The 22,652-nt window shown below is 45.4% G+C and overlaps 1 protein-coding gene across 5 annotated transcripts in view; it reads right to left on the bottom strand.

Moving 5' to 3' along the window:
* The window catches only part of ZFPM1 (zinc finger protein, FOG family member 1), a 112,076-nt gene that overhangs the window by 48,234 nt on the left and 41,190 nt on the right, over window positions 1-22,652 (bottom strand). For all 5 annotated transcript variants that reach the window (XM_082229186.1, XM_082229189.1, XM_082229185.1 and 2 more), the window contains exons 2-3: window positions 9,742-9,873; window positions 3,542-3,637 (exon numbers count right to left, since the gene is read on the bottom strand). In XM_082229186.1, the coding sequence (XP_082085312.1) occupies window positions 3,542-3,637; window positions 9,742-9,873 (228 nt within the window). The remainder of the gene's footprint in view (window positions 1-3,541; window positions 3,638-9,741; window positions 9,874-22,652) is intronic.

Below are 22,652 nucleotides of genomic sequence, written 5' to 3'. Positions count from 1 at the left end.
TATGTGTTGCATGAAGGAGAAGCTTGTCGTCATTTTTTCTAAATAACTTTATGTTGGGTTTTATCAAAATGGATCATAGGAATAATAAATGATACAAATAAGCAGACCAAGTCTTCTCATGTCATTTGTATATCACAACAACCATAATGAATTTGCACTAATATTTACCATATTACAGGTGTATTGTTAGCGGTCAGTGTATAGGTTCTTGGTTCATGAATTGGTTTAAATGAAAATAAAGTTTTTGATGGATAGCTCAGTCAGTAAAGCGTGGGACTCTTAATCTCAGGGTCATGTGTATGAGCCCCACATTGGGCAAAAGATTCCTGCATTGCAGGGGGTTGGACTAGATGACCATTGTGGTCCCTTCCAACTTCAGCAGTCTATGATTCTATGAAAAAGAATGGGGAAACAAGAAAGAAGATAATTAACAGATAACATTCAGCATCAAATAGCTAAATGCTTAATCAGGATCTCTTGTGGTGGTGCTTAGATCAGTGTTTCCCAACCTTGGGCCTCCAGCTGTTTTTGAACTACAACTCCCATCATCCCTAGCTAGCAAGACCAGTGGTCAGGGATGATGGGAATTGTAGTTCAAAAGCAGCTGGAGGCCCAAGGTTGGGAAACACTGGCTTAGATTACGTATGAGTAATAGTCATTTTTCCTCTTACGTTACCAATGAAACAATATAAAGTGTTGAAGGGGTACTTTGTCTTATCTGGTTGTTGTGCCATCAGCTGAGCATCCTACCCCTTGAGAAGACAACAACCCCCCAGTTCTTGGGGCTGAGCCAGGGACAAAGTCAAGGTTAAGGGTCCCGTAAGCAAAGCTGGATATAAACCATTACTCTGCTCTTAGTATGTTGGCAAAAGGGATTTGGGCATCTTGAGTCTCCCTTGTGCTGTTCTGAGATGAATGAAGAGCAGCAGTGGGCAGAGCAGGCGAAGGCAGGGTGGGTGGGAGGAAGGAGGGGGTGCTGTGCCATGTGGCCAGCCAAGGATGAGCAGAGCAGCCTCACATCCGTCCATCGAGGCCAAAAGGTCTGGGGTGGGAAAGAGCAGATAACCAAGGAAGAGACAGAGGAGGTAGTGGCGAAGGAAGTCCTGCAGATATATTTCCGGCCAATACATCTAGGAAGGGCTGGGGATATCAGCCTGGCTGTGAACAGACATTTCCCTTCCTGAACAGGGAGTGGGGTGTGTGTGTGTGTGTGTGTTTCTGTGTGTGCATTGGGGCAGGGGAAAGAGAAGAAGAAAGCAGACAAACACTTTTAGAAGCGACTCTCACTTTCCTATCTCCTGACTTGAATCTTCTGCTTTCATTGTTGCTTTAATGGTTTCTCTTTATTGTTACACTGCTTTAATTTGCCTTGTTTATTATATACTTTAATTATGGATGTTATAATGTTGTTGCTTCAATGTGCCTTTTAATTATGGGTAGCTGCATTTTTAGAATTGGTTTTGTTCTTGTTATTTTGCTGTTGGCTAGGCTTTTATTCATTTCTTTGAACCGCCCTAGTACAGTGGTACCTCGGGTTAAGTACTTAATTCGTTCTGGAGGTCTGTTCTTCTTAACCTGAAACTGTTCCTAACCTGAGATACCACTTTAGCTAATGGGGCCTCCTGCTGCTGCCACGCCGCCGGAGCACGATTTCTGTTCTCATCCTGAAGCAAAGTTCTTAACCCGAGGTAATATTTCTGGGTTAGCAGAGTCTGTAACCTGAAGCGTATGTAACCTGAAGCGTATGTAACCCGAGGTACCACTGTATTTCTTCTTGAAATGAAAGGTGGTGTATAAAACCTTTTAATAATATTATAATACTCACAAGCAACTGCTGCTGCAGAGGGAGATGGGATTCGCATTCAGGGCATGGCAGGGGAGTGACTCAAGGCAGTCTGGACTTTGGGAGTTCTTTACAAAGTGACCAAGAAGCTGTGTGTATATGTGGGGTGAGTTGGGGTGTCTTTGTGGATTTGCTGGATGAATTTGGTCATCCTCTCAATTCAAGCAGCAAAAGCCATAAAGCAAAAGCTGGAGTTATGAGATGTGCTTGGAAAAGGAGGAAGGATAAGAAAACAACAAAGGGCCCTCCTTCACAAATAAGTAAGAAATGACGAACTTTTTTTTTTAAAGACACCTGAGGCAGTCTCACAGACCTGGAACTAGATTTCTCATCCTTGATCCATTCTAGATCACAGAGGCTGCCATCCTCAGTGACACACTGTGATGCCTGGTGCCCATTTGGATCCAACTCATTCTAGATCCGTCCCCATCCTCTTCCTTGACGAGTTCTGCAAGGGCAACACTAAGGAGGAGGAAGCTTACTGGCTTCATTCAGAAACGGGCAATGAAAATGATCGAGGGGGTGGGATCAACTCTCCTCTGAGGAAACTTTTTGGGCCAGAGAGAAGGTGAGTAAGAGGCGACATGGTAGAAGTTCATGAAACGATGCATGGCATTGAGAAAATGTATGGAGAAATGTCCCTCCTCCTCTCATAACACTGGAACTCATGGACCTCCAATGAAGCTTAATGTTGGGAGGCTGCAAGGCAGACAAGAGGAAGTACTTTTTCCACAGAGCGCATTGTTAAATTATGGAACTCATGCCTACAGAAGGCAGTAATGGCCACCAACCTGGATAAAAGAAGATTAGGCAAATTCATGGACAGAAAAGCAACCCACAATGGCCAAGCTCTACCTCCACTGTCAGGGGAGTTATCCCTACGGGTGCCAGCCTGATACTTAGTCAAATCATGGGCCCATCTAACTCAGAATTAGTTAAACTGACAGGCAATAGCTTTCTAAGGTTTTAGGCAAGGTTCTCACCCCGCCCTGCCTGGAGATGCCCGGGATTGAACCTGGGACCATGCAAAGCAGGTGCTTAGCTAAGGATCCTTCCCTATCACTCTAAATACACATCCATCCCCCTCCACCCCAGATCATATATAACCAAGGTCATCACACACTCACAGACTTTTCCACTGACAGATGGAGACTGGCACACCCAATTGTTTCTCTGCATGACTTGTTGGTTTACAGATGAAAGTCCAGTGAGAAGGGGGGGGGGGACGACTATGAGCAGCATCCAGCTTTCCTAAAACTCACGGCTTTCCACAATACTCAGGGCTCATGAGCTTACTAGCCTTCAGAAGCCTTTTAGCTCTGCTCTGTCTGTGACATCCCCACATTTGACATAGAAAGGAAACATTAACGGTGGACTTTCTCCCTATGCGTGGCGATTTTTGCTTCAAATTATTAAAGAAGTCTTCGCATTCTTAAAGGCACTGCCCTTCAGGATTCCCCAAAAGGTGTCAATCAATTAAGGGGGAAAGAATTAAAAGTCTCTGATTGATTGCCTTCATTTAAAAACCAATTTTGGTAGGAGAGATCTGTGCTCAGTTGGGAACTTAGTTAAGATACCAGCTCCATGACAGCAGAAGCAGCACAGGCCTGCCCCTACCCGCATGAGATCTCTTTCATTACTTAGGGGAGTTTGGGTTGGTTTAGCAGGGAAGGCAGGAGGAGGAGCGGGGGTACTTACCTGGCCCGTTCCAAAGCTTTGGCTCCTGGGGCTTCTCCAGAATCTCTTGTTTATCTGGCTCATTTGGGCTCTCCAAGCTCTCTCTGAGTTCAGTCTCTGAAAATTGAAGTAATGAAATCATTGAATCATCACTCAGAATCATTGAGGTCTGTGAAGAAAATAGAGTCAGCCATTCAGGTGCACTAGGCTTCTATGAGCCAAGTCACATGACCCAGCTTTAAGACAGCCATTCACACAGCTGCATCATGAACAGAGCGCCCGCCATGTCTAAGAAGGGGGTGTTCTTTGGAGATAGAAAGCAAAAGACCTAGCTCCCCCATGCAGCAAGTGGGATGATCAGAACGTAATTGTACTGCATGGAACTGAGTCTGGTCTGTACCATTTCACGCTGTACGTGGGGATGCACATGGGTGAATACTATGTCAGAATGGGCGCTGACAAAGGGGTACTTCCCTCCCCTCTGGTTTGCTCAAGCTCAGTGTTGAGGCTCTCCCTAGCATCCCCTGCTCCCACCACTTCCTCTCCACTGGAGGTGGGACTTTCCTCCTCGCCAGAGGAGGAACTGCTTTGCAAGATTTTTGGAGGTTCCCTATAGCACAACTGCCCTTTCACCTCTCACCTCTGAGCTGATAGCAATTCCCTGACACCTTCTATCCAAAATGACACCAGCCCCTGCATACTGGAAAGGGGTGTGTCAGCAGGAAGGGATTCAAGCTTAGCTTATCTTCTGGAGACAACTGTTTTCTAAGTGCAGACATTTTAATTCTAGTAAAGCATTTGACCGTGTGAGCTGTGCTTCCCCCACCCCTCAGTTTTCAAAGACAGAAGTGGTCCAGTGAATTGTTTATCACCTCACCTAATGTCTGGGAGAATTAGACTTCAGTGAATGGGTTGGGTTCTCACCTGATGTCTAAGAACTAGGCCCAGGAATAATAATGACATTTAATATGTTGAACTGGCTCTCAACCAAGGATAGAAAGACGTGCACAGGATGCCAGAAAACCCCACAAGGTGACAATCAACATACAGAGCTGCTTGCTAGATAATAATGAATCTGACTGCTGCAGCCCTTGCCTCATCACTCATCCTCATAACAGCCAACTCCTAAGGGCCGAGGCCCCTTCAACTCCCCCAATAAAATATTTGAGCTCAGTTGATGGGCACTGCCATTCAAATGGTGTGTGTGTGCTGCATCTTGTGATTGTGTTGGGCATGGCTTACCTCTCCCCACCCCCCAATATTTTATTTAAGTTGGCACCCCTACCTGTGTATTATCTCTATATCTTCCCTGTACCTGATGTTTGAAGACAGAGCCCACAAACCAGACATACTTTGCAATATTTTATTTATTTGTGGCATTTATATCCCACCTTTTTCTCCAAGGAGCTCAATGTGGCATACATGGTTCTCCCCCTCTTTCATTCAATCCCCACAACAACCCTATGAGGCAGGTTAGGCTGAGAGGGAGAGGGACTGGCCCAAGGTCGCCCACTGAGCTTCACGACCGAGTGGGGATTTGAACCCTGCTCTCCCAGGTTCTAGTCTGACACTCTAACCACTATGCTGCACTGGTGCTCGATACTTTAAAAAAAAACAAAAACCCTCAATGAAGTTCTAATAATTAAAGAAGTGTGTGTTCTGTGTGAAGAAAAGGCAAAGCCTAAAATCCAAATGAATTGTGCAAATTAAAATTTATTAAAATTGAAGGCGGGGCAACAAGCAGGAATAAGGAGCTATGCAAAGTGCTAATCACTACCTCTCTTGCTAAGACTCACTTGGGCATATCAGGTTTTACTAGCCACTCTCGATCTATTTTCAAGCTTATTTGCAGCCAGTAAGGCCTAAAAAAAGAGAAGCCACAGCCGACATTTATACTTTGCCTTTCCATAAAATCTCCAAACAACAGTTTGAAAAAAGGTAAGAAGAAAAAGATAATATAAAATAAAAGAGCAGATAAAATCAGTATCAAGCAGTCTGAAAATAAAGATGTCGTACGGTACTATTACCTATCAAGCTGTTTCGGCACTAAAATATCAGGAGGGTCAATCACACCTTGTTATGAAGAGATTAAAAAGAACTTCCCAGAAAATGAATGCTTTTTTATAAAATAAAATAGAACAAAACAAAACAAAACAAAACAAGCCATCAGAATGAGCATGCCAATTGCTCAGGAATGCTCTCTCTCAAGTCATTCGAAGTACATAATATCAAGCCAGGCCAATTGCTCCACATCGCTCAGTACTGCCCACACTGACTGGCACCAGTTGTCCAGAGTCTCCCACACTTATAGGGAGATGCTGGGGTTTGTACCTGAGGCCTTCTGCGAGCAATGCATGAGCTCTCCACCAATCTACGGCTATTCCCCACCCTAACGCAGCCCATGTAGAAAGGGCACATAACAGAGAGCCTTTGCTGAAGAGCTCACTGAGCCGGCAATCCCAGAACGCTCCCAGGATGCTTCACTTTAAGCTTGTGTGATACAAACATCAACCGTGACTGGATGATTTGGGGGGCTCAGAGTTGCTTCCTTATTTTCCAGACCTCCCATCCGCCTTCTCCCAGCGCCAGCTGGCTGACGAAAAGAAAAAACGAAAGAAAATAAAATTGGGTGGGGAAAGAGAACTTACTTCCTGGGCCAACTCTCCCGGTGGCAGACTCACAGCAACTTGATGACAATTATTTTCCCTATTAACTGCTGTTTGAGATCCTGCCGATAAGCCTATCTGCATAAGACAGCGTGAAAGATTAGCGGGCAGAGGGCATGTTTGCCTTTGCACCCAGGCCCCCAATAACCACCGCCAAAAAAGGCCCCACAACCATGGCCCAATCGATTGGCGCCATAAAGGGCGCCTGGGGGCGGTGACGTCACCGGCGATTGGTGATTATTAATACAGGTGATAAGGCGGGAATGGGGGGGGTGGGGTGGATGATTAACATCAAGTAAATCAATCGTCGGGTATAAAAGTCCCATTATTTTTGGCTATAAATCAAAGTGGCTGGCATATTGATTGTTATCCATCGCGCTGAAAGCTTTTTGCTATGCGCCACAGGAGCAGCAGTTATTGCAGCCGGTGCGTTATCATGCGCTATCGCCTCCTTTTATCACGACGCGCTAGTGCCAGGTGCACTGTTCAGGCTGGAGCTTTCAGAGCTCTCTGCTCTCCCTAACCTCCCCCCCCCCGCAACCCCCCACCCCTCAGCCTGAGGCTCTTGTAGAGAGCCTTAAAAATCAGATAAAGGAACCTCTTGCTTCCTTTTCTACAGACTAGCTTGGTGGGTCAAAGTCTGCCATTGCACAAAACACTTGGCTTCCCACCCACAAACTGCCTCACTGCCCCTGCCCCAGGTCCCAAACATCCTGCAAGTCCCTCAAAGATGAACAGCTTCCTAATAGACATCTATGCAGTTGTGCGTGGACAATGGCTGTTAACGTGCCGGGGGGGGTGGGTGGGAGGAGGAGGAGAGTTTGGATTTGCTATCCCGCTTTATCACTACCCTAAGGAGTCTCAAAGGGGCTAACAATCTCCTTTCCCTTCCTCCCCCACAACAAACACTCTGTGAGGTGCATGGGGCTGAGAGACTTCAGAGAAGTGTTACTGGCCCAAGTCACCCAGCAGCTGCATGTGGAGGAGCAGGGAATCGAACCCGGTTCACCAGATTACAAGTCCACTGCTCTTAATCACTACACCACACTGGAACAACGCTCAATGTGTGTGCATACGTGTGCATGAAAGAGGAAAGATTAGATGGCCAAGGGTCACCAAATAATGCCTGACATTTATCAGGGAGATAATCAAATTATGAATATTACTATTTATGCTCCCTTGTTTTTTATTATATATAAATAAAACAGCTTTAGAAATTTGCTGACCCTCTGCTTAGGAGCCAAGCACACTCACCATTTAAGTAGCAGAAAATGAAACCAAAACACACAGCTTAGGCTCTAGGTTATGTCCCACTGCTAAATGGGAACCAGTTGGCAGGAATATGAAGCAGGCCCTTTCTGCCTGTTTTTGCCCTACGAGGAGGAAGAAGAGGACGAGCAAAGGAGGCACACACAACATCAGGGCCTACTTCAGTCGGACTGCCCCCTGCAGCCAACTTTACATGTTATATCATTTGTTTTAGTGCTTTAAAACGCCATTGGGTGCCTTGCCATATAAATGCAACAAATAAGTAAGAAAAGAAACCGGGGCGGGGAGAATGAAAAGAAAAAAGTATATAATATAATAATCATCATCCAAGTTGGGTTCTATGACATTTTCTTTTTTTTAAGGGAACCTTGTTATGGCCTAAAAGGCACAGGAGCACATTACCTGGGTAGGGTTGCCATTATATTGAAGAGCAAAAAAGAGGACATCATGACGGTCATTCAAAGCAAATAGATGCAAATTGTCTTAAATTCTACCCCTGAAAAAGAGAACATGTCCTGGATAAAGAGGACACATGGCAGCCCTACCTGGGCAGAGCACACATTGTGCGTTGGGAGGTAATCACCGCAGGCACTGTACTTTCAAAACACTATCATACCACTTGAAACAGTCATGGCTTCCCCCAAAGAACCCCAGGAACTGTAGTTTGCCTGTTTGGTACTGAGAGGAGACCCCCTATTTCCTTCACAGAGCTACAACTTCTAGAGTGGTTTAATGGGTTCAGGAATCTGGGAACTGTAGCTCTGTGAGGGCAACAGAAGTCTCTTAACTTTAAATGTTTAGCACAGATGGGGCCTTAAAACAACCTCCAACACTGTACACACTTTGTTGGGTGCCAGAAACGTTTTTTATCTGTCTAACTTTCCCCAGAAGGATGAGTTAACTCATAGGCAGTTATCGGATTTCTTTGTTTTGAAAAATGTGTTCTTAAATTCTGTTTTCAATTGTATTTTTTCCTGCTGCATGCTGCTAAGCTATTTTGTAACATTCAAACATTTACACACATTTTGTTGGGTGCCACAAACTTTACTTATTTGTCTAGCCTTCCCCAGAAGAATGAGTTGACTCATGGGCAGTTATCTGATTTCCTTTTTGAGAAATGTGTTTTTAAATTCTATTTTCAATTCTAACATTTAACCATTTATAAAATAGTCTAAAATAATAAAAATGTCTTTATAGATAAATAAATGAGAGAGGAGGGAGGGAGGGAGGTGTGGAGAGGTAAAAGTAGTCCAATTAGATCTTGTCGACATTAACACTCAGAAGTTAATCTTGCTCTTTTCTAGGGAATTTTTCTCTCATGTAAGCACACATAGTATTACAGCCTCAATATTCCTGCTGCTTCTATGGACAAAAAAGACAGTCACTAGTGTTTGGGCCAACTCATGTTTCTAAAAAGCTGGGAGACAGAAGCGGGGTGTGTGTGTGTTTTGCATTTCTAGGTCAGCATTTACCTAGCCAGGTCTGCAGTCTTTCAAGGCGCGGTAGCAAGAAACTCAGACCCTTAATTAGATTACAAATTGCTGTGGAGAGAGAGCAGAATTTATTGATTGAAATTTGAGCCAGAGCAGGGAGCTGCTGCTGCTGCTACAGCAGCAGCATAGAGGCTATAAGAAGCAGAGCTACGAAATCCCCAGTTGAAGTCTTGTCTCTCCCACGAAGAAGCTGTGAGCAGCCCTTAGGGTAGGCTGTTCATCTGCAGTATGGGGACAATAGTACTGACCTATCTTACAAGTCTCTCGTAAGGATTCCAAGTTAACGTGCACAATCTGCTTTGCAAATGTTAAAAACCCTAAGTATGATTGCAGACAGTGGAAGAACATAGGAAGCTGCCTTACACAGAGTCATAGCCTTGGTCCATCTGGCCCAATATTACCTGCACTGACCGGCAGCAGTTCTCCAGGATCCCCACCTCTATCTGGAGATGCTGGGGATTGAACCTGGGACCTCCTGTGTGCAAAGCACATGCTCTACCGCTGAGCCATGGCACTACCACTGAACTGCATCCTTTTCTGTTCCCATATGGGAAACAGGAGTAATAAAAGACTGCACCTCTGAGCATGGGCAGATTGCCTTTCCTTCTCTACAGAATGACCACAGCAATCCTTTCATGTATCAGAGAGGGGGGGGCGTACCTGCAGCCTGACAGATGTTGCTGCACCACAACTCCCTTCATCCCTGACCACTGGCCCTGCTGGCTTGTAGCTGATGGGAGCTGGACCCCAACAACACCTGCAAGTTGAGGCACAGCACAAGATAGGAACTTACTTTCGCTGCAAGGGGAGCTGGACAAATCGCCTTCCACGGAGCCTTCGCGGTCAGAAGCGCCTCCCTCCTTTTCCGAATGGCTGTGGTCCTCCAAAGGAACTTCGTCCCCTTCTTCCATCTCACCAAAGGTGCCTGCAAGAGCAAAACTAGGTCAGAAATTATGCAGGCATTCCACCAGCCCAACTGAAAAGAGACGCTCAAATAACATGCTACATTTGCTTTTTTAATGCACCAAGAACCGTGCAAATAACAATCCACAGAGTTTGAGGTCTCCTGGCAAATCAATAGCGCATTGAGAGGATATTGGCAATAAACAGCAGCCTCTTCTGTCACATATGGGTGGATTCTGGTTGCGTGTTCATTTGGAAAAGGAGGAGAAAAAGTTATCTCTAGAGGTATACCAGGGCACAAGCATAAAATTGTCTAGGGATGTGGTGGGCAGAAGGCAGAATGTGTTCCCTGGGTGATTTATAGTGCATTGAGTCGCAATAATTTAACAGCAGCAAGTAAATCTCTCGGCCGTGACTGCCCTTGTGCTAATTGCTTAGGCTCCATGTTGCTCACCAGGAAAACAGGAATTTTTCTTTCCAGCGCTCATAATACTAGAACTCGGGGATGGAAAATGAGATGGAGTACTGGGAGATTAAGGACACAGAAAAGCTTTGTGCTAGAATTCCCAAGATCTGTCAGGGCTCAGATGTAGCATCGTCCTCATATTCATTCATCTGAAGTCTTTTTAAGCTGCCTCCACTCAAAAGGTCCCAGAGTGGAACCATGGGCAATGTAAACCAAAATCAAACATGCATAAAACAAATTACAGACTTTAATTACAAATAGGAATTCAAATGCTCAGTATGCCTCCCCAAAACCCAAAGGTGTGACTTTAAGGGGCTGCATTATACCAAATAAAACCAGTAGTCTATCCAGTTCAGTACTGTCTACACGGACTGGCAGCAGCTTTCCAGAGTTTCAGGCAGGGAATCCTTCCCCCAGCTCTACTTGGGAGATGCTATTGGGGACTGGTGCCTGCTGTGTGCATATCTGGGGCAATGGATTGGAAGAACAGGGCAGAGACCCTCCCCTAGGCTCTCCTTCGCACAGCTGCCTTAAGGGTTTTTTTAAGAGACTGGGGTGGGGGTGGGGGAGTTGTGTTCTTCCCCACCAAAATATGTGAACTACTCTCCTAAATTTGCACTTCTCCAAATATTGGGGGGGAAACAAATCCAAGATGCAGTTAGTAACAAAAATAACGTACGCCAGTGCATTCTGTTAGAGGAAATTGCCTAAATAAATGTGTAGATTAAGAGAAATGTGATCCAAATTATTCATGAATTTTCAGGAGGATTCTTCTTTTTTTAAAAAAATGCAATGCAGAAAATGTGGGCAGCTGAACTAAAGACTGGGGAAATTAGAAACTGACCTTGAGAGATTTGTCCATGCCCACCTGTTCTTGATAGTATGAAGGATGGTGGGAAGCCTCTCCCCCCACTCCCACTCCCCACCAAAAGTACATCTGGACACATCTGAGAATTTTTGGGTGTACGGCTGCTTCACACCAGCAGCTGGCATGATGAAGCCCCTTATTAATTGTGCTCCCCATGGCCATTGCTGACACCGCCCAAGCATCTAGGCCAGCCCTATTTGCCAAGAGGGCAATACAATAACGAGCGAGAGAAGCCAGAGGGTTTTCTGTGTGGTGCAAAGTCTGCCATTCTCTGGCCTTTCTCTCTCTCGCTCCGGCCTTATTCATCTGGGTGAAATAAGTTTCTGTGTGTGCGTGGGGGGGGGGGAGAGGAGATGGAAGAGGAGGGGGTTAACTTTATCAGAACCCGAGAGCCGTGAAGGCGTGAAAGAAAAAATTAGCCTAACGATGTTTCATTTACAGCGAGAGAAACGATTTGTTAGCCGGCGATTGTTTCTGAATATTATCAGAGCCTTTTTAATTGTGCTGGAACTGAAATTAGTAGAATTAGAATAAATTGCCTTCCCTTCTCCGGCAGCCTCTTTATTCACGCTCATTGTTGTCTGCTTTGTATAGATTATGGGCCCTTTGTTCTCCCAGCGTAAATATACATGCCTAGAGTCATAGAGAGTGGCTGAGGTCTGGGGAAATGCACCGCATGCAACGCCCCCCCCCCCGGTGCCAGCCCACTTCTCCTTTGTCGTTGAAATGTTTGCCTTTTCAGGGTGAAGGCGGGTGCTGTACCCCCAGCAGCAGCACTTGCCAGCTCCCAGGAAGGGCAGACTGACCCCTGCAATGGTGTAAGACCTCTTTTCTTTTTTAGAGGCCCCCAGAAAACAATCAACACTGGGGCAGGTGTCCATTGCATTAGCGAGGCTGTATGTATGCGCCCTGAACGAGCCCGATGTGCGGCACAGCACAACCACCTGAGAAACCTAAGATTCCATTATTATTACAGTGGTACCTCGGGTTAAGTACTTAATTCGTTCCGGAGGTCCGTTCTGAAACTGTACTTAACCTGAAGCACCACTTAACTAATGGGGCCTCCTGCTGCCACAGCAGCATGGTTTCTGTTCTCATCCTGAAGCAAAGTTCTTAACCTAGGGCACTATTTCTGGGTTAGCCGAGTCTGTAACCTGAAGCGTATGGAACCTGAAGCGTATGGAACCCAAGGTACCACTGTATTTACAGGGGTACTTTGGTTTACGAACTTGATCCGTTCCGGAAGTCCGTTCTTAAACAGAGGCATGCTTTCCCATAGCAGCGAGGGATTCAATTTACAAATGGAACACCCTCAACATGTTCTGCTTCCAAGACAAAGTTCACAAACCAAAACACCTACTTCCGGGTTTGCAGTGTTCTTAATCCAAGTTGTTCATAAACTAAGCTGTTCTTAAACTAAGGTATTATGATTAATAGGGTAATATTAATAAGAAAAACAAGCTTCTAGTCCTTCTGGCCAAGGAGGCAACGTTCAAAAAATGTGCGCAATGCTTGTGGAAATCTTGGGATCCAGAAGGGTTGGCTAAAACCTCCAGACATTTTGGGGGTCAGGGAAGAGAAGAAGAGGGACAGAAAGAGGAGGAAGAAGCTGTTGAACAGACGGAGTATTGCTTTTATTGTTTCCCACCAGGGGATTTCAAGATGCAGGGCGGGCTACACATTTTTAAAAAACAATTCAATAGTGTAATCCGTACTAAATATGAAAAGCTTACGTTTTTTGGAACACATTTACTTGGACTTTACATAACTTCACTGTGGGCATCCAAATCCTAGTGGTCTTAAGCCTGTAAAATGAGCAACGGTTATGGGGGCTCCTTCCAAGAGAACCCTTTTATCTCAATTCCTGTGCCCCCCAACCCTTAATTCTTAAAAAGGACACTGTGGAGCTGGAAAAGGGCGACTAAAATGATCAAGGGTCTAGAGAGCATAAAAGGAGCCTGCTGATTCAGCATTCTGTTCTCACACAGTAGCCACCCACATGCCCATGGGAAACCCACAAGCAGGACCCGGGTTCAAGAGCATGCTCCCCTCCTGTGGTTTCCAGGAACTGGAGCTGCTTGCCTATGAAGAAAGGCTGGGAGCTTTTTATACATTGAGCAAAGGGGAGGGGTGCTCTGTGGTGTGGTAAAACAGACTGAGCAAAGGATTCTCCACCTCACATAATATGAGAATTTAGGGCTACTGCCTAAAGTAACTGACCGGAAGGAGGTTCAATATAGACATAAGGAAGTCACATCACAATTGCCACCAAGACAGTTTTATCTACACCACAACCCTGCAGGGTAGTTTAGGCAGATGGTGGGGCAGGATGAGGGGAGCAAGTGGCTCAAGGATACCCAGCAAGCTTCACGGCAAACTGGTGTTTTGATCCTGGATCTCTCCAATCCGAGTCCAGCACTCTAATCCCTGTGCCATACTGCAATCTCACCAGCCACTACAATCATCTGAGGACTCTGCGTTCAGGAGCAACTACAGGAGGGAAATCACTGCCACGCCTGCTTGTGGGCTTCCAGGAGGCATCTTGATGGCTGCTGTGGGAAACAGAGCCCTGCACCTTTGATCTAATCCAGTCGCCCGTGGGGAATGGTGATGGCTCGACTGTAATGCAGACAGGAGACGACTCCACATAAATGAGCTATTTTAGTGACTCTCTTTGCAGGGCTTGCAGACAGAGCTTCTCGGGCAGTAGGGATGGTACCCCAGGGAGAGCTGAACCCCAACCCACAAAGTAAATACAGTGGTACCTCAGGTTAAGTACTTCATTCCAGAGGTCCGTTCTTAACCTGAAACTGTTCTTAACCTAAAGCACCACTTTAGCTAATGGGACCTCCTGCTGCTGCCGTGCCGCCGGAGCACGATTTCTGTTCTCATCCTGAAGCAAAGTTCTTAACCTGAAGCACTATTTCTGGGTTAGCGGAGTCTGTAACCTGAAGCATATGTAACCTGAGGTACCACTGTATTAGCTATTGCACACATCCCCCCTCCCTCTTTTTCTCAAAAAAGGGAAATAAAAGCATACTATATTTTTTGTGGGACGCAGGTGGCACTGTGGTCTAAACCACAGAGCCTAGGGCTTGCCGATCAGAAGGTCATAGGTTCGAATCCCTGCGACGGGGTGAGCTCCCATTGTTCAGTCTCAGCTCCTGCCCACCTAGCAGTTCAAAAGCACGTCAAAGTGCAAGTAGATTAATAGGTACCGCTCTGGCGGGAAGGTAAACGGCGTTTCTGTGTGCTGCTCTGGTTCACCAGAAGCAGCTTAGTCATGCTGGCCACATGACCCTGAAGCTGTCTGCAGACAAATGCCGGCTCCCTCGGCCAGTAAAGCGAGATGAGCGCTGCAACCCCAGAGTTGTCCATGACTGGACCTAACGGTCAGAGGTACCTTTACCTTTTTATAGTTTTTGAACATATACTTTGCTCTTGCAGAACACTGATAGCCAGAAACATGCCATCAGCTTTCCCATGCCAAGCAGTGTGGGTTAACTGAGCTAGTAGATCTTTTTTTTAAAAAAAAAAGGCAGAAGGGGGGGGAGGAAAAAAGAAAGAAAACTGAGGGGGGGGTGATGGAAGAGAAGAGAGAGAAGCCAAGGCAGCAAACAGAGCCTCATTTCTGCGGGATTGCTGGAAGCCTAGCGGAGTTATCACCTCACGCAGGCTCCCTCAGTCGGCCTGATCTGTCTATTCTTCATTAAGCAAATACGCTGAAATGGAAATGAAAACATAATAGCTATTTGATTTTCGGCGAGATATTTTGCATATTGGTTCAGTGCTGATAGTGGAATTTCATCAACTCCCTTTTTTCATGCTTTAAAACTGAATTACTGAAGGCTGGCTTTACAGAGAGAGGATGAGCCCAGAAACCCACTCACTTCCCAGATACTCCGCTTAGACGATTAACTGGGGCTCCCTCCCTCCTTTCCCTCCCTCCCCCCCGCCTTTTTTGATAACAAGGAAGGATTTCTCTCTCTTTTTGAAAACTACTGTAAGGAAGAACTTGCGCAAATCTGAGATGATGCGACAAAGTTTCACTGTGCAGATACTAACTGGTTCTCGCCACCTCATTCCCATTAACAGATAAAAATAAAATACCAGGTGTGCACAGGTGTGTGTGTGTGTGTGTAGTTAAGCATGCAAGAGGCACACATGTAGCTCAGATCATGCCCTGCAAAAGCTCCAGCAAAATGCACTCTTTATATCTCAAGAAAGGGACCATTGCTCATGGGGGTAAAGGCACACATTTGGTGCAGGCAGGCAGGAAGACCCTGGCCAGTTCCTGGTATCTCCAGCTAAGAAGCATGTAGTCAGGTTAGTGGGAGAGACCTCTCTCCATTTGAACTCCTGGAGAGCTGCTTCCTGCCAGAGTAGATAATACTAGGATTAGTCTGGGATTGAACTGGGCCAAATCAATGAGGCACTTCACTCAATAGACCACTACATACACATATAGCCACACACACCAGAAGATCTCCTATGGATCCCAAATCCTAGTTTGGGGGTCTTCCTCCCCTCTCTCCACAAGCCCTGACAATCTTGGGTCTTTTGTATGAGATCTCCTGCTGCTATCGGCCAAGAGAGACTCTGCTCAGCAGATCAGATATGCTGTATGAAAGTGTTAGATCTGAAATGCTGTATGAAAAATTATCCCCCATCCCAGGTTTTCTGAAATACAGGAATTCTGAAAAACAAGAATTCTGCAAGACTGCATGATATTCGGATCTGCATAGGCTTGCTTGGTTTAAATTTGCTGACCAATTTGGTTTGCTTTTTTCCCCTTCCCCCAAATAACTGAAGCAATTGTGAATTACGGTTCCCTGTAACATGAAATGAAAAATTCATAGAATTCACAGAATAAAGGTCAGTGGGATAGTAGAGAACAAATGAGGTTTTTTAGGGATAACAGAAACAGGAAAGGAACTACACCAATTTAGGAAGTACAACGTGTGCTAACCAGAAACTCCCTTTCTCATTTCAAAATTTAACAGAAATTACTCACGTGCTTTCATGCTTTCAATGCAAAGGAAACACATTTTTACCCTAAAAGCATGTTTTGTTTTTAAAGCTAAAGCTCAAATTTTGCATTAGAGGTTACATACAGCAGTTCCACAATAAACAGTAAGAATGTTTCCAGCTTTGTGAACGCCAGTGTCAAGTTTTTGACTTTGCCAGTCTCTTTGTAAACTCACACAAAGGAACTTTGGATCGCCAACTCTCTTTTCTTTCTCCAAAACGCGCCATGAACATACTAAAATGTGTGGGCTGTCCATCAATTTGTTCAGGCTCAAGGCAGCTGAGATAATTCCCTGACAAATCCTTGAAATAGCCATTTTGAGGAGGATGTCAGGTTCATATTTAGCTCATCAGTTACCCCGTGTGTCTAATTACCACCTCTGAGAGGCAGCTGGGTCCATGTTGGATGCTTTACAGGGCTAGCAGGCAGGGATGGGAGATAACTCACAAAGAACTTGTTGCATCTCTGCGCTGGCTGGAGGTTCCCTGCGCTCAAGGAAGAGTTCCATCATCCACACTTCAGTTTGCACCACCACTTTCCCCCAGGAAAACCTGCAGTTTAGCACTGAACCATAACAACAGACAATCACGTCTTCCACAGCCATGCTTTCTAGGAACGGGAGAAGCAGGAGTGTGGACGGACCCTTAGAAGGCATCTTCAGTGTTGTTTAGCATGGATGTAGTGCCACTTAATGCTCACGAACTCCTCAGTTACACTCACTGATCCCATCATCCCGGGCTATTTAGCCATGGTTCAGTGGTCAGGGATGATGGGAGCTGTAGTCCAGTAACTTCAGGAGGACCACATGTTCCTCCACCTTGGATTTATACATAACCGCCCTTTGCTATAAGATTTCAGGGGAGCATGCAATATAAAAATATATAAGCAGTGACATTAAAAAAACCAAATGATGAACTTAATGCAGACTTCCCCAACCTCAGCCCTCCAGATGTTTTGAGACTACAATTCCCATCATCCCTGACCACTGGTCCTGCTAGCTAGGGGTCATGGGGGTTGTAGGCCAAAAACATCTGGAGAGCTGAGGTTGAGGAAGCCTGACTTAAACCATATGATCAAATAGGGGAAGTATTTACTGGTTGGTTGCAATATCATCAAGTAAACAATATATTTAGTATAGACAAAAGAAATCTTGGTTTTGAATACAAAAAATCCAGATTTCAAACCGAATTGTTGTCAAAGATGTATAACTAGTTGTTAGAATGGCACACAAAAGATGAAGAAATTAAAGAAGTGATGACAAAATGGGCTATAGACTTTGGGTACAATATCCAGTATGAATCTTGGTCAAAATTGTGGAATGAAGGTTTGAATGTTTGAAATATTGTGTTAAAAAAGAAATCACACACACACACACACACACACACACACACACACTAAACTGATGACAGCAGTTAATGAACAGCAGCAGATTTGAAGAATTTTAAAGCTTTAGATGTTTCAAAGTTCTGGGAGAATTTTTTTTAAAAGGCTTTTGCCTGGTACTGAAGAAAAGTGATCACAGGCCCCAGGAGACCCTCCCTTGGGAAGGTGCTGCACAAGGAGAAAATGCACTCCCTTCCCATCACTGCTCTCATTGCCTCTGGTAGGGGTTCGCAGAGATAGCCTTCAGCAGATTACCTCATTGTGATTTTGGGAGCAGAAGCTCAATCAAGTCAAAAAAAGATGGGCTTGCCCAATTCTACTCAACTGAGCTCCTGGCTGAACTGCAGGCATCCTGGCTTTACCATTCCTGTTCTTAGTCCCTAAGCTACAACAATGCCCATTCAGGAAAGGGATGTAACCTGTCAGCTTCACAAAATGTGTTTCATTTTGGAGTCATAAGACCATGAGAAGACCCATTCTGGATCAGATTAAAGGTCCACCTAGTCTACCATCCTGTTTCCCACAGTGTCCTGATGCCCCTGGATGATCAGAGCTTTAGGGCAATAGCTTGCTCCCACAGCTGTTCCCCAGCAAGCCAGGTGACTACAAGGTGATTCCCACCCCCCTCTATCCTCAGTAGTCATAGTGCCAGAATGATCTTGGGTGAGCAGGTCTCCCACTGCCTCATGGAAAGATCTTCAGTTACCAGTCATGGGAAGAGGGCTGGGATCTCCAGACACATGAAGGCCAACAAAGCAGAAGGATTAGAGGCACTGGGGTTGAAAGACCAGTGGTTCAGATCCCAATGAGTTCACTGCAACCTCTCCAGGGTGTTTTCCTGCTCATTTCCCTCACAGTCTTGTTGCAAGGTCAATGCAACAATAAAGTATTAATAGGGATTAAGCACTCCAGCTATTGCTCCATCAAGTCTGGCCTCTGTCTCTCTCTGGGTTTATCCAGATGATCTGTTAAAAGCATCCCTTTCCTGCACTGAGATTGCTCTAGCATTAATGGAGCTTACTTTTGACATGTATAGCATTGCATTGCTGTATTATAGCCGTGCAAGTCCCAATTCAAAGGCAACAGTGCAAGGTCCAGTTCATTGATCCTGGAGGGCAGGGAAAAGAGAAGAGAGCATCACCCCTTTCCACTTTAAAAGGCTGGGTGAAGCACCTTCTACCTCAAGGTGGTGTTGCAAGGTGCCAGGGGAGGTGTGTTTTGTGTGGGGGAGACAGATAACAAACAAAGGAATGTAAACTTTCTTGGGGAATTGCTTGCAGAAAGCTTTTATGGTAGTTAGACTATGTATGATCTTTATTAAGCATTATTTCTGATTTGTTTCCAGGGTGGTTCTGTTATAATCAGTATACATTCTGATTTGCTTGTGGGGCATATACAAGTCTCCCTGTTCATTATTTGTTCATCCGATACTTTTCCATGCACTTCATCACTTTCTCAACTGCAAAAAGTCAGTGCTTTTGTCCTGTTTTTAAAGTTGATTTGTTGTGCTAGTGTGAAAGAGCACATTGCTCCTCTTTAATTGCACAAAGCTAAATTTCCAGTATGCACTTGAATCCCTCCCATAGGGATTCAATAGGGGAAATAAGAACATATGAAGAGATCTGCTGGGTCAGGCGAATGGCACACCTAGCGCAGCATCCTGTTCTCAGTGGCAAATATGATGCCTGTGGGAAACTTGCAAGCAGGACCCAAGCAGAAGAGCACCTTTCCCTTCTGCAGTTTCCAGCCACTGATACAGTATTCAGAACCCTGGAAGCACCCAAAGTGTCAAAGTCAGAGACAGACGTGCAATGTGAAAGGGAGAGAGGGACTGCTTAGTTTACAGCACCTGTGTGGGTCACAGCTTTGCGGTCTGAGCAGGGGCAGCCACATGGTGGGGGGCGGGCAAGAGAAAGCTGCGGGGCTCATCTTTCATGACAGTGCAGACACCATCAACAGGTGCCCACCACATGTGTGACCAAATCCCAAATAGTGCTTCCATATTACAACAGCCCTGCTTTCTGAGGAAAGCACAGCATAGCTGTGGTAAGGACCAGCATTACCATGTCAGATGCTAGGGAAATGTGATACTCCTGCAACAGAAGTACTCCTTTGAGATACACATCTGGACCCCATGCAATAAATAAACAGCAACAACCCCTTGTTGTGCTATAAACTGACCATCTGGCAAGGATATTCAGCTGATATTTTAACTCAACATGTGACAGTGAATGCACCAAGTCTGCCTTCGCCTTCTCTCCCCCCCCCCCATGCCAAATTATGCTCCTAGGTGTTACTGTACTCTACTCCACACACCCCAATATATTCAATAAAATAAAGTACCATCCAATGAACAATGGCACCACATGGATAAAACGCTGCTAGAGGAACGGCATGTGAAACATTTGCTTCAGGAAGCAGAGAGACATGGGTCAGCAGAAATCACCATTAGATGAGTAATTATTTGATCATTGCACTCAAATTAAACTTCTTTCAGCGTCTGAACAATAAACCTTTTCTTGATCCTTCTCATTTATCCAGTAAATTAAAAAAACCAACTATATCTATATATAGAGAAGTCCGTCCCCCCCCCCACAAGCCTTCCAAGAGAGAGACCCTGGACTATCCGAAAGTAGGCATGTAGACAAGAGCTTAGCGATAAGAAGCTGCGATAACAGCTAGAAAATAGCAACAGATTCAAACTTTCCCACCAGCCTGGAGATCAGGGGAGGCAGGGATTCGGCAGCACAACTGACAGTTTCTCTGTTCCATCTCCCTCCCTTCCACATACCCACCAAACCCACAGAGGGAGGGAGGGGAGCCAGAGAGACAGAGAAGAGGAACAGGCTCCCTATCTGGAGAAGTGGGATACACCTGGTCCTGTGGATCAGTTTGTGTGTGAGAGAGGGACTTGCAAGAAAGGAAGGAAGTGAGGTGGGGTAGTTTGCAAAATTTCCCTTAAAGGTACATTGCCGGGGCATTCACTCCTGCAACTATTCCTGCTTTTGTAATGATGTCTTCCTCCAAGAGAACCTGCAGCTCTCTGGCAGGGGAACATAGCGAGGACAAACAGCTCTGCAGCAGCAAAGATAGCAGGATAGGATAGATACACCCACCCATAGGAGATAATACAAAAATCTCTGGGGAGGAGGCTTGTTCCCCCTGCAGTCAACTGAGGTCATTCCCATCAGACAATAGAAAAGGGTTCTCAACAGGCAGGATGCTTTACACACAGAGAGGGAGAGGCACACTTTGAAACCCAGGAGGAGAACACAAGGCAGACAAGAGACCTCAGTGTGGTCTACAATCTGGGTCCAAATCTCTGCTCGGCCAAGTGATTTACAATGCGTGGCCTTGGGCTAGTCTTTTTCTCCCTCTGTCTGGCAAGCCGGTAGAAGACTACCAGGTATTAAAGAAAGAAACACAGGTTCCAAAACATGCTCAGCCAAGCAGCTCCCTGGGCTGCCTTGGGCACACGGCACCACCTCAGCCTGTCATACCTCACAGGGTTGTTAGGAGGATAAAATGTGTAGATAGATGATAGATAGATAGATAGATAGATAGATAGATAGATAAGATAGATAGAGATAGATAGACAGATATAGTTGGCTGCCCTTAGAATACTAGTGTTGGCTCCTTAGAATACTAGCGGGATACAAATGCGATTTCAACACACCCAATTCAGTTCTTCATCTGTGAAATGTGAATATTAATACCTAAATTCTCAGGGCTTTTGTGAGGATGAATTGCATATCTGTGTAAATAATAAAGCCCTTAGACGTGATCTATAATAAGGGGGTGGGGTGGAAAAAAATCCCAGCACCTATTGCTTTAACGTTTTCTCATTATAACTTTTCCACAGTCACTGCTATTTCTGCCAGCAGCTTTTAATCTGGTTTCAGCTGCAGAGAACATAGGAAGCTGCCTCATACAGAGTCAAACCACTGCTCCATCTAGCTGACTGTTGTCTACAGTTACTGGCAGTGGCCCTCCAGGGTTTCAGGTTGGTGCTTTCCCCAGCCCTAATTGGAGATGGCATGGGAAGATGGATGCTCTTCCCCTATGGATGCTAGTCATCCCCTGTGGGGCGCATGAGTTCACTGTGCAATTCCTGAGGCAGATTGGGCCAGGTTTGTTTGACCAGAGGAAAGCGAAACTGGAGATCAAGGAGATGCAGCAACTGCCCTATGAGGAAAGGTTGCAGCATTTGGGGCTGTTTAGAGAAAAGGTGAGTAAGTGGGGGAGAATGAGAGGTGTTTACATAACTATGCAGGACCTGGAGAAAGTGGGTAGAGGAAGGGTTTTCTCCCCCTCTCGTAGCACTAGAACTTGTAGGCATCCAGTGAAGCTGAATGTTGGAAGATTCAGGACAGACAGAAGAAAGTACTTCTTCATGCAGAACACAGTTAAACTATGGAACTCACTCCTGCAGGAAGAAGTGGTGGTCACCAACTTGGATGACTTTCAAAGACGACTGGACAAATTCATGGAGGAGAGGAATAGCAATGCAGTCTGGAAGTTGGGGACAAGTTCTCTCTTCAGTCTGTACCCATTTAAGGCATGGGGTGGGGGGTATAGGGCTTTTAAATCTGGTTCTAGACCAAGTGTTTGGTTGCATGAACATGACAGGGACAGGTTAAAGTGAGGAAAAGCACTGATAAAAACATTCACTAGAGCTCTTCCTGACCTATACCAATGTCTCCTACAGGTGGCAGATACTACATCTGAATGCTCTTCCATGCAATAATTTCTGAAATATAGAAACAAGAAATATTGCTCTAAAACATTTCCTCACCCCACCCAATTGAATGGTTTTATACACAAACACAATCAAATTAGCACCCCACCCCCACCATATTATGGTCCAGAAAGGTCTCATGTTATGTGGATTTTGCTCAATGGACAGCTCTGCTCTAAGCTTCTGGGGTATTGAAAAGGTGGGTTCGAGTGTACCTTTCGAAAAAATCTGCAACCTCATCAACATCTGGACTCAGAGCTAGGTTGATAAAAAGTCCCTTAATGAGGAACACATATTGCCACGGACACAGCATCTTG

The sequence above is a fragment of the Podarcis vaucheri genome (genome assembly GCF_965113315.1).
Source record: "Podarcis vaucheri genome assembly, chromosome: 7".
NCBI lineage: Eukaryota > Metazoa > Chordata > Lepidosauria > Squamata > Lacertidae > Podarcis > Podarcis vaucheri.
Note: the sequence above shows the minus strand (reverse complement) of the source record. Positions and strands in the feature narration are given on the sequence as shown.